Source organism: Rutilus rutilus (genome assembly GCF_951802725.1).
Source record: "Rutilus rutilus genome assembly, chromosome: 7".
Taxonomy (NCBI): Eukaryota; Metazoa; Chordata; class Actinopteri; order Cypriniformes; family Leuciscidae; genus Rutilus; species Rutilus rutilus.
In genome coordinates, this window is record NC_140221.1 from 4,820,966 (window position 1) to 4,833,935 (window position 12,970).

At 37.8% G+C, this 12,970-nt stretch overlaps 1 protein-coding gene across 2 annotated transcripts; it reads left to right on the forward strand.

The window, feature by feature from the left end:
• Positions 1-2,101: 2,101 nt before the first annotated feature.
• On the forward strand, positions 2,102-12,118 carry eif4e1b (eukaryotic translation initiation factor 4E family member 1B). Of its 2 annotated transcripts, none has more exons than XM_084415401.1 (7): positions 2,102-2,434; positions 2,657-2,748; positions 2,858-2,953; positions 8,866-8,929; positions 9,138-9,251; positions 9,448-9,587; positions 11,757-12,118. In XM_084415401.1, the coding sequence occupies exons 1-7, from the start codon at positions 2,411-2,413 to the stop codon at positions 11,869-11,871; spliced, it is 645 nt and encodes a 214-aa protein (XP_084271527.1). In that variant the 5' UTR covers positions 2,102-2,410; the 3' UTR covers positions 11,872-12,118. The 2 variants fall into 2 exon arrangements, with proteins under 2 accessions (XP_084271527.1, XP_084271526.1); XM_084415400.1 differs by having other exon boundaries at positions 2,354-2,434; positions 11,694-12,118.
• Positions 12,119-12,970: the final 852 nt, after the last annotated feature.

Below are 12,970 nucleotides of genomic sequence, written 5' to 3' on the forward strand. Positions count from 1 at the left end.
TTAATATCTGTTTACATATTTAACTTAGTATTAAAAATTGCATATTCACTAGGCATTTGATCTGTATTTATTTTCATCTTACTTGTGTATGAAGTATGATCATTTTTCATCATTCAACTGTTTAATTGTCTTTAATATAGCAATTTCACAAATTACTCAAAGCATATTTTACATTAAATGTAAGGTGGCGAGAGCTCAACGCGCTGCAACTGAAGAAAACACATGCAAATTAGAAAAACACCAGCAAATTAAGAAAACTTCTTCATCAGTTTGACAACACACTGCAAATACTCACAATTCATAGACGTATTGCAGATGAGCAAACACTAACTAAAAAATACTCCCAGATGTAACACGCACATCAAATAGACATCACAGAGATGTACGTGTGCTATCAGAAATGGTTCCACCAGCTCATCCAGGTCCCCACCAGCTTAGCCAAACTGGTCCACCAGCTCATATGGTCCCCACCAGCTGGTCCAAGCTGGCCCACCAGCTCATCCCGGTCCCCACCAGCTTAGCCAAACTGGTCCACCAGCTCATATGGTCCCCACCAGCTGGTCCAAGCTGGTCCACCAGCTCATCCAGGTCCCCACCAGCTGGTCCAAGCTGGTCCACCAGCTCATCTAGGTCCCCACCAGCTGGTCCAAGCTGGTCCACCAGCTCATCTAGGTCCCCACCAGCTGGTCCAAGCTGGTCCACCAGCTCATCCAGGTCCCCACCAGCTGGTCCAAGCTGGTCCACCAGCTCATCTAGGTCCCCACCAGCTTGGACCAGCTAATGACCAGCTTGGACCAGCTAATGACCAGCATGGACCAGCTAATGACCAGCATGGACCAGCTAATGACCAGCTTGGACCAGCTAATGACCAGCATGGACCAGCTAATGACCAGCTTGGACCAGCTAATGACCAGCTTGGACCAGCTAATGACCAGCTTGGACCAGCTAATGACCAGCTTGGACCAGCTAATGACCAGCTAATGACCAGCTTGGACTTAATTAATTATTAATTCATTGTTAGCAGCTCTCACTTTGGCTATATAAACTTTGCTTCGTTTAAACGTTATAAAATAAAACTTAATTGAATATCGGTACTCACAGTCTGATTGGTGTCCATGTCGTCCATCTTAAATTAGTGTTTCCAGTTCGGTAGGTCAGGTGGCGCTGTCACAAAAAAAATAGGGTCCTGGAACAAGGGTCCTAGAACTGGGGTCCTGAAACTGCAGCTTCCGGTTGTGCAGGAATACCCGTTTATATACTGTCTATATGGGAATACCCTTCTCAAAAACTGACAGTCTGTTTTGCACCAGTCAGGAGAACATTGTCAATAAGAAAGCAAGAAAGACTTGTCATATATCTTTAATGAATATCATTTATTATTATGATTATTTTTATTAATTAATCAATGGTTTGTTTTTGATGTATTAATATGTAAATTCTGTATACTATATTGTATTGGCCTACTACTAAATTGCATTGATGAAAAAAAAAAAAAAAAAAAAAAAAAAAAAAACCGACAGTCTGTTTATTATATTATATTATATTATATTATATTATATTATATTATATTATATTATATTATATTATATTGTTATAGGCTAAATGTTTAACTCGTTACTACAAAAAATAAATAAAAAAATTCAATTCGATTTTATGTATTTGTGCAATACAATTTATATATATTTTTTAATATATTATCTTATTATATTTTACAAATATAGCATATTAAAATTATATTGAAACACATTTTATGTAATGTTTAAAATATTTTTTTAATATATTATTCTAGCTATCATAATGTAGATAAATTTAAACGTAGCCTATTGGTATCAGGCCTTCTTTAAAAAAAAAAAAAAAAAAAAAAAACCTAATACTATTAACACAGATTTTGGTGCTCAGAACTGCAACAACAAAAGTTCACAAAAAGGGATTTTGAATAAATATTAAATTGTGTGAATATTGAGTTGTGTTGCATTTTAGAGCCCATTTCAATAAGCGTTTGACAGAGACCTCTGGTGGTGAGATGAACGCACTGCACTGGATGTCACAAGCCCATTTCACCGTGAGATAATATATTAGACAAAATATGTCCCACAACTTCACCTGCCATTTAGTTGTTAGAAAAGTAACAATTAACGTTTAAAATAAAGGCTCCTTTTACCAAATAAGAGATTTCATGTAAAGTTAGGCTACTGTAATATGGCCAAAAGGTGTTATTAAATGATAGAAATGATAAAAATCAGTTATTTTTATATTGTTTTGAAAGTGTGGTAGTTGAGTTTGCAATAATTCACAATGTCAAAATTGTTCTCCTTTCAAAATAATTATCTTAACATTTCTGAAGTTATAAATGCGAGCGCGTTGGGCCTAAACTCAATCAGTCTCGCGCTAACGTTACACGATTGACATCATGGCGTCTTGCGCTGTACAGCTGGTGAGCATAAAGTCTCTGAAATGTAACTGAAGTACTCATTTAACCGTGTACGCGCTTTATAATCGAATAACGTTTGTGTTGTTCTAGTTGAAATAACCTTTAAATGCCTTTGTTCATTTACTGAAGCGATTTCACGCCGCAAGGTCAACGGCGTCAACCGTAATGATGTGGTTGTGCCCCTACAATCATTTTTTTTTTATTTTTTTTTTTACATTTTACCAGATTGACAAAGTGACGAGGAGGAAGGGGGAGAAAAATAAATTTGAAACGAACATTTTGAAGGACCCTTGTATAAAGCATCCTTTACAAAACAGGTGTGTTCAGGCTGATTACGTTTGAAAATGTGTTGAGACATCCTCTCTCTGCCATGTCTGATTAACTTGCTCTTTTCTTGTTCCTTTTGTCATGTTGTACTGTGTGTAGATGGGGTCTTTGGTTCTACAAGCACGACAAGAGCAAAATGTGGCAAGACAATCTAAGGCTCATCACCAGGTTCGACACAGTTGAGGACTTTTGGGCGTAAGTTCACGGTCACGTGTTTGCAATCAGACAAAAAACAAACCCAGTTGTCCATTTGCTTAGAGAACAAGGGTTTTCAAACTTCTTGGAGTCTTTTTTGCAAATTTTCCAAGGACCCCCTCGTATTTATAACCGTGATTAAACCCAAAGTTAATGAGGGTGAGAGTAATAAACGGATTGACAGGGTTATTAACAGAACAGTTATTGTAAGGGAAGGTTTATCACTGAATGTTATCATACTTTATCTACTCTTTGAACCGCATTATGGCAATAATGAGCACTGTAAACCGCTTTCTTACCTGTACATGACTGCGTTTTGCTGACGGACCGGCAATTTCTTTCAGTTTCCCTCTGTGTTCATGGTCATCCAGTTTGAAATGTTGATTACAAACAGAGGTTTTTCAGATTTTCCGTCGCAGTGCGCTCTCCATATTTACGATTCTCTGCAGCCCTTTGGTCTCCATCACTGGAAACTGGAAATAACTCACTCCCGCCAAACGTTTACTGTTTGAGTTAAATAACCTTTATGACTAAAAGTTTGCTAAGAAGTATTTCCTACTATAGCAAGGCAGTATTTGACGCTAGTTAACATGCACAGTGTGTTTATGGGTGTTAAAGGGTTAGTTCACCCAAAAATGAAAATTATGTCAATAATGACTCACCCTCATGTCGTTCCAAGCCCGTAAGACCTGAACACAGTTTAAGATATTTTAGATTTAGTCCGAGAGCTTTCTGTCCCTCCATTGAAAATGTATGGACGGTATACTGTCCATGTCCAGAAAGGTAATAAAGACATCATCAAAGTAGTCCATGTGACTACTGTGGCTCAATCTTAAGTTTATCAAGCGACGAGAATACTTTTTGTGCGCAAAAAGTAAACAAAAATAATTACTTTATTCCACTATTCATTTCCTTCTCTCTGGGCCTCGAGTGAGTTCACGTAGTGTAATAGCGCAGCGCTTCTGTGTTGTACATCACACACATGACCAGCGTCGGCCAATAGTGAGCCTACATGTGACGTACAACACAGAAGCGCTGCGCTATTACACTACGTGAACTAACTCGAGGCCCAGAGAGCGTATTCTCGTCGCTTGATAAACTTAAGATTGAGCCACTGTAGTCACATGGACTACTTTGATGTCTTTATTACCTTTCTGGACATGGACAGTATACCGCACATTAGGGCTGAACGATATTCTGTTTTAACATCGACATCGCAATGTGCGAATGAGCGATAGTCACATCGCCGGAACATGCGATGTGAAGGGTAACGTTAGTAGCACACAGTAAACACGAGATTGTTGTATGGCTTTTTGCTGGGGTGACATACGCGTTCCGCGTGCCTGCACAGTGATTGGTTCGCTGTGCCGCAGCTCACCGCTCACAGCCAACATTCACTGGCAATCCTATAGCTAAAAATGCGCTACGAAGAGGATCCGCCGCAAAAAAAGTCAAAATCAGCTATTTGGGACTAGCCTATTTCGTCTACAAAAAGGAGGATGTTGACCAAAAAGAGGTAGGCTACTTTGCTGGAGTGTTATAAAGTTGTGGATGTTTTTTTTTTTTTAAAGTCGTTTATTTTTCGTGTTCGTATTTATGAGGAAAAAACAATGTTATTAAGGACGCGACCGTTATGAAAGCGGCAGTAAAAGACTGCTTTAAAACTTTCACAGATACCTCAAACAGAAAGCACAAAACCTTTCTTTAAAACGAATTTCGTTTCGTATTAATTGTATCTTAATTTTAATCAGTATTTCATTATCCAATTTCCTGGATTTAATAAATAAATATTAAATAGCCTATAGCAGCCAGCGCCTGAACTGGAGATTATAAACTATCATCCATGAACCGCAACTCAGAATAAAAGGTAGCCTACTCGCCTCACACACCTAATAATAATAATAATAATAATAATAATAATAAAATAGAAATATTACTATTATCTACAGAAATCTCTACTTTTAAACAGAACCATTAAAAAAATAATAATAATAGCCTTATCTGTATGAAAAGTGCATTTCTCCCGATCACTGCTGCGAAGATCGCGAGTCAGTATTGTCAACTTAATCTTTACAGAAAACACTTGTTTATTAATAAACAATTAAAATGTCACATCACAATATTTTACATATTATTATTAATCATTACTTTTGCTGGTTATAGGTGCCGTTTACATGAACACGTCACTGAATCAGCACAGAAAACATAATTTTTCGGGTCCTAGAACCTGAAGAACGTTAGGTCCTGTGAAGAACGTTCACCGAATTCTGAGAGAAATATGTTTCTGGAATAAAATATTAAGTGGCCCTTTTTTTACTTGTAATGAAGCTTGCTTATTAGTGAAATTATTAATAACATGGAATGGTAATGATTGACTTTAGCCTGGATTGATGGCTCGCAATATCGCGATATATATCGTTGGGAAAAAAAATATCGCAATGTAATTTTTTTCCAATATCGTGCAGCCCTACCGCACATACATTTTCAATGGAGGGACAGAAAGCTCTCGTACTAAATCTAAAATATCTTAAACTGTGTTCCGAAGATGAACGGAGGTCTTGCGGGCTTGGAACGACATGAGGGGGAGTCATTAAAGGTGGTATCAGCGATTTCAGGCCCAAACATAAATGATCACATTCATCTAATATTTCGCTAGCTGCACGCCCCATAAGCATGCTGTCAAAAAACCGCGTCTCTCTAGGTAGCCTAGGCTCTGAGATCTGCACACAAAAACAGCTGTTTTCAGTCTGTTTGGCCAAACAATCAAAACCCAAACAGATAGTGTTCCAACCAATCACCGACAGGGGCGGGTGTTGTGAGATTTTCGCGTGCAGCCGTCATAGGCAGCCGTGCACGAGCGCAAAACCTCACAACACCCGCCCCTGTCGGTGATTGGTTGGAACACTATTTATTTTGGTTTTGAGTGATGTTGATACCAACTGTTTTTGTGTGCAGATCTCAGAGCCTAGGCTACCTAGAGAGACACGGTTTTTTGACAGCATGCTTATGGGGCGTGCAGCTAGCGAAATATTAGATGAATGTGATCATTTATGTTTGGGCCTGAAATCGCTGATACCACCTTTAATGACATAATTTTCATTTTTGGGTGAACTAACTCTTTAAAGTTTTCTTACCTATTTGACAAAAGTCAACAGCCTTTTTTCTTAATTTTCTCTAGTCGGGTAGCACTGATTTCAAAAGCCCATTTTGCCAGCCGTGAAGTACTCCTTTAAAAGTTATAGTTGCAAATGCTCAGTTACAATTTACACACTTCAAATAATTGACAAAATACCAGAAGTCATGCATTTCACAGATGAGGGTTTTGGACCCAAGTTTCACAGACTCCGCATACGAAGGTCATTATAGGCTAAGGAATAGCGTTCACTGCTTATGTACCATCCTGGCATTTTATTTTCCCTCACGGATAATGATTCTTACAATTTAACCCGTACCTCCGTTTTTAGCACAGCTATGAAAATCACGACAGCCTTGCATTAATTAGAGTTGTCCTCCACTTAAACACCCAGAGTGAATGAAACCGAATGAAAAGCAGACATTAATGAAAATTCTCTCCACTGTTATGTAAAGTTAAACCTGTGAATTCGTCAACATGTTGTTAATGACAATTTCAAAATAACCGTTCTGTCCCCTGCTTTGATTTTCCATGTTTTCATGTTCATATGTTTAATTAAATGTTAATGAAACAGTCGCTGTTCAAATATTGAAGACTGGGTGATAGGAACTTTTGAATTAAATATAGTTATTCAAGGATTTGATTTCAAAAGCGTGCGGTATAAGGTTACAATCCTCAGGCTTTTGGCACCCTCTGCAGGTTAACCATTACAATTTAGAATTACTTTTTACATTTTTTTTGCTGATGCATATTTTTTATGCAATATAAAATGGCTCAACGGGCACCCAATACTATTACAATTTACGTTATTAATTTTACCAGCGTTGTGCAATAATATCATAAGATGTAGACTATTTGTTATCAAAACATATATATTTTTTATCTGAGCATTATTGCCACATTATGTATGCACTTTAAGCCATTTAAAAGGCTTAGGATTTTACCAAAAAAAAGAGTTCATCTAACATTTCTATTGTTAGCAGATTGTGTACTTTGTCTTTTTTAAAGGGTAACTCTCGCCAAAAATTGCAACCTACGCTATTTTTGTTCATCTACCCGAGTCATTCGTGTAAAAGCATCATTTTGGGAATGGAGAATGGAGGTTTTGTACGACTCACTTTATCAGTTAGTGTTTCCGGTGGCTGGAATTTTGTCAGTCAAAAGTAGTCGATCTCCGAATGCAACGTAACATGAGGAGAGTAAAGATGGAGATCGACTACTTTTGACTGACAAAATTCCAGCCACCGGAAAACACTAACTGATAAAGCGAATCGTACAAAACCTTTCTTTTTAGTAAACTCTGTGTACACAATGTAGTCAATGCTGGAGTTCATGTGTAGAGCCCCTGGTGATACTTCAAGCACAGTTTTATATGTTGTGTCGAGCCTCCTTAGTGTTTTAAAAATAGCGTTTTTGATGCTATCACTGAAGTGCCCCATTCACTCCCATTCAAAAGGCATTTTGACCGAAAACGAGAATACGGTCAATCTTAAAAGTGGCGTTTCTAATTAATGCTTTTACACGAATGTTTGATTCGGATAGATTAACAAAAATAGCCTAGGTTGCAATTTGGCGAAAGTTACCCTTTAATCTTCCTGGGTGTCGAAGCAGCAGCATTATGGGATGTTTATCATGTAACGCAGTTCAAATCACATTATATGACAATAATTGCAAAATTACCTTTTGGCCAAATTAAGCAACCTTTCAAACACCCACAGCAAACCTGGAGCTCTTGAAAAAAATAAAAAAAAATTGCTGTGGTTGTAATCATGAGGGGCCAGTTGTTCAGAAAGTTTAATCTGGATCAGAATGATCTGGATTTGGAAATCCCATGTTTTGCTATCCAGGATCAGGTAATCCATCTTACTTTTGTGCCGGTTTTTCAAAGCAAAATTGGATTGGATCAGCCTGATCTGGATGTAAATTTTTTTCGATTACCAAATCTGGATTACTGGTGCTCTACGGAACCCCCAAAGGGACATGGTCATGTAAAAAATATGAGATGGGGGAAAAAAATAATATTTCAATGCTTTTGCGTTCTCTCAGAAAAGTTTCGTATAGCGTTCACCAAAACAACTTTGTGTTCGCTTGCAAAGATCTTTTGACTGGTTCATCTCTTATGATTGTGCCAATGTAGTTTAGAAACAGTGATAAAACACTTTGAATTAAATATAATATTTCTGTTTGATTTTTACAGCTGTTTGGGGATTATTTAATAGCGCCAAAATCTCATTTTTACTTTACAGTAGGCTACTGAAAGGCTTAATATGTAGCCTAATGTCTACTTCTAATGTATTACTTTAACAGTTAAGCTAATCAAAAGCAAAATAAAAATGAGTGTGTGTGTATATTACATGATGCAAATGTTGTATTTTTTACCAAGTTTTACTACATTTTCTTCCTGGCATCCACCTTGAAATCCTACCCCCCTGTTGGGATCAGGATAATCCTGTTTTTTTTGGATCAAAGTTATCCAAATCCTACTGACAAGTTTTTGAACAACACAAACTGAAGGTTTGATCCAGATTAAAACTAGGATTGGATTCCGTGATCTAATCTGATTTCAGATTCCTTCTTTCCCTTTTGAACAACCCATTTTCAAGATTTGATCCAATCCGATAACCAAAATCCGGTCAGCTTACCTTTGAACAACTGGCCCTAGAGCCTAGGTGGTTCTTCACCGGAAGGCCTCAACCTCTACACTTGATAGACATTTGAATTATCCTCTGAATATTAAGGTGTTTGTCAAATTCATCTGCAAAATGTTTTTCTGTTTCAGATTATACAACAACATACAGCTGCCAAGCAAACTGTCCTCTGGCTGTGACTACTCGATGTTCAAGGTGAGTCTGGTGTAACTTACTACTTTTCTTCAGTTTATTTAACATTGTGCATATCTGTCCCGTTAATGTCTGAAGCATTGTTTACAGTTCAAAACATGGCTGTCTACATTTAGTTCTGTTAATGTAATTGTGTTTACTCTCAAGAAATGTATTCCTATTACACTTCTGCAGTGACTCTTTGTAAAGCATTTTCTTTGTTTCTTTACAGGATGGCATAGAGCCCATGTGGGAAGACAGAAGTAATAAATGCGGTGGCCGCTGGCTGATTACTCTAGCCAAGCAGCACAGACACACTGAACTTGACCGGTTCTGGCTGGAAACGGTCAGAAACAATATATTTCCTTGCTTTATTTAACCTTTGGGATTTAATTGTTTGTCTGTTGGAAAAAGTTATAAATTATCAGAACTTATCATTGTTTGTATGAAAATATTTATTACTTTATGTTCAGAAAGCTGCTTTTGTTGAAGCCTGAGCTACAGCTAAATGTATGCTGAATATACGTTTGTTCTTGTGGCAGATGTTGTGTCTTATTGGAGAGGGCTTTGGCTCCTTCAGTCGGGATATCTGTGGAAGTGTAATCAATATCCGAGCCAAAGGGGACAAAATTGCCATCTGGACCTCCAATGCTGAGAACTGTGAGACCGTTACATACATAGGGTAAGCATGCTTTTAGTTCTGTTGTATAAACATAAGCATTAGCTGTTAAATCCTGCTTTTTATGGCCAACACTTCTGCTTTATTTATCAGACAATATGAATTCATGTATGGAAGCTTGTTTCCCCAAATAAAAAAACTAAAAAAACTAAGGTAATTGCAACCTTTTTATCTCCCAACGTTTTTTATTATTTTTTTAACACACAATTGTGAGTTAATATCTCGGCATTTTGATAAAGAAAAAAGTCATAATTATGAAATATAAACATGTGATTTTGGCTTTTTTTGCACTTTGGAATTTATTACTCCCAATTCAGATTTTTCAGATTTAGAATTGATATATAAACTTGGAAATACGAGTTTTAAAGTCTTGAGTTGTGCGATTTTAAAAAGTCAGAATTGTGGGATTAAAAATTGCAATTACCTTATTTATTTTTATTCTGTGGCAGAAACAAGCTTCCATATGAATGAGGGCTTACATCTGACATATGATATGATATGCGTTTGAGTTTTTTGATTTCATAGATTTGGACATCTTTTGAATGATGTCAGGCAGAGCCAGATGTAAGCATTTGACCACTCATGGTGCTGTAAACATTAATGATCATGAGAAAGGAATTTGTGCCTAGCAACCTAATGAAGCTAATTATCCATCATATCAGACGGATGGGGAACAGCCTGCAGTCCTCGGCTGCTAGGATATACTGTACAGCTGCGAGATTCCCAATGCTCTGAATCTAAAGTGTAAACAGTATTTGATCTAAAGCATTTTCTACTAAAGTCAGAGCAGATTTGGGTTTATCATTGTTTAAGGCACACTTGCTAGGGTTGGGCATTGACGCATTTCATGATTCGATTTTGATTCACAAGCTCGCGATTCAATGTTGATTAATTTGGGAATGTCTCAGGTACAGTACATGGCAAATTTGTGGCACGCCACAAAGTTTTGTTCTTTCATCAACTGAAAACAGCATAGTAGAGCTGTACAATTCTGGATAAATTGAGATTTGAGTTTTTCTTGTTTCAAATAGAGATCACAATTCTCCTGATGAGTTGAAAAAGTGTAATTTTTATTTTTTTTAATGAAGGATTCAATGACTCACACATGAAGACTTAATTTGTTTCAATACTGGATGAATAAGCCTTTGTTAAATGTATTTGTCATTGAATCACTCATTCAAGGGATTCATTTAAAGTCACTTGTCGCCACCTACTGGTGTAACAACGTAATTGATACTATCTTCATTTGAAGCGTCAAGTTTTTTTTCCAAAAGGTGATCTGCTCTATTTTGATAGCCTCCATAGACATCAGTGTTTATATCTGAACTATAAACTTTTATTCCAGTACTTCTGTGATTTAATTTGACTCTTTGTAGCACTTAACCACACTGAAAAGACTGTTTGTGAAGTCGTTTCATACCTAAACATAACTGCTTTCTCTGGCTCAGCTGCAGCACCAACGCAGATTTGAGGTTTAATAGACACCGGTCAATCGTTGTCATTTAGGATTAAGATGGTGTAGGTGTTTGAATTGAGATTGCGATCAATCGTGCAGCTTTACAGCACGGACTAAAAGATAAATTCTTGGGATTTAAGAGTAGATCAAATTGAGCCCTAGTACTTGCCTTGCACAGCACTCTTCACTTGCAGACCACAGAAATCAGGAGTAAACATTTGCCACTGTCGATTAGAAGAGTGCAGATCTGTTGGTTCTTCTCCACCAAAGCATCAGTACATGAACCTGATGTGGGCCAGTGGAGTGAGAAAAAGGAGGCGTGGCTTGGTAGTATTTAGTGTGATGTTGAACAGAAACACTCAGGGGTTTTGGTGACATTCCAGATCCCTTTACTTAAAAAAACAAACAAAAAAAAACCATTTTTTGCATTTTCCAAAAGGTCCGCGATCTCACCGACGCCATTTTGGTTTCTTAAAGAACCGGTTTTAAAAGATTATTTTTTTTCTTCTTAGTTTGAAGGTCATTTTTAAAATCTAAAGAACCCCTTTTCACTATAAAGAAACTTTTGTGCAATGAAAAGGTTCCATGGATGTTTAATGTTTTTCATGGAACCATAGTTGCCAATAAAGAACCTTTCTTTTTTTTAAATATAGGTTCCCAAGAAGACTTGTCTGCTCTACGAGTTGTTCACTTCTCTCATATTGCTTCCCTTTCAGTCAAAAGTATAAAGAAAGTCTTGGACTCCCGCAGAAACTGGTCATTGGATATCAAGCCCATGCAGACACTGCAACCAAGAGCAACTCCATAACCAAAAACATGTTTGTTGTTTAAAAGTGGGCTTTAGTTTGATACTGTTGCAGGGGCCTGGATGTTTATATTGGTATACGATTAGTATTCTTGTATTCAGATGTTTTTTGTTACTTTGTGGGGCTGTAACTTGTGGCGTTTAAATTCACATTGATAATACGCAAGACTCTGTAATTGTTTTAGTTGTACTTTTTTTTTTGTGGTGGTGAAAGGCTGTAAAATGCTAAGACCTTATTTTTTTGAAAATTAAAACTTGATCTACTTTTGCAAATGTTTCTATGGCTGTATGCTTGTGTGCAAAGAAAATGCTTTGGCTATCCTTTAAGTTAAAACAAGTCTTAAAAATATGCGGATGGATGGATGGATGGATGGATGGATGGATGGATGGATGGATGGAAACGATGGATGGATGGATGGAAACGATGGATGGATGGATGGAAACGATGGCTGGATGGATGGAAACGATGGATGGATGGATGGATGGAAACGATGGATGGATGGATGGATGGATGGATGGAAACGATGGATGGATGGAAACGATGGATGGATGGATGGAAACGAGGGATGGATGGATGGAAACGAGGGATGGATGGATGGAAACGAGGGATGGATGGATGGAAACGAGGGATGGCTGGATGGAAACAAGGGATGGATGGATGGATGGATGGAAACAAGGGATGGATGGATGGATGGAAACAAGGGATGGATGGATGGATGGAAACAAGGGATGGATGGAAACAAGGGATGATGGATGGATGGAAACAAGGGATGGATGGATGGATGGAAACAAGGGATGGATGGATGGACACAAGGGATGGCTGGATGGACACAAGGGATGGATGGAAACAAGGGATGGATGGATGGACACAAGGGATGGATGGATGGACACAAGGGATGGCTGGATGGAAACAAGGGATGGATGGATGGATGGAAACAAGGGATGGATGGATGGACACAAGGGATGGATGGATGGAAACAAGGGATGGGATGGATGGATGGCTGGATGGAAACAAGGGATGGATGGATGGATGGATGGAAACAAGGGATGGATGGATAGATGGATGGAAAGGATGGATGGAAACAAGGGATGGATGGAAACAAGGGATGGATGGATGGATCAGTC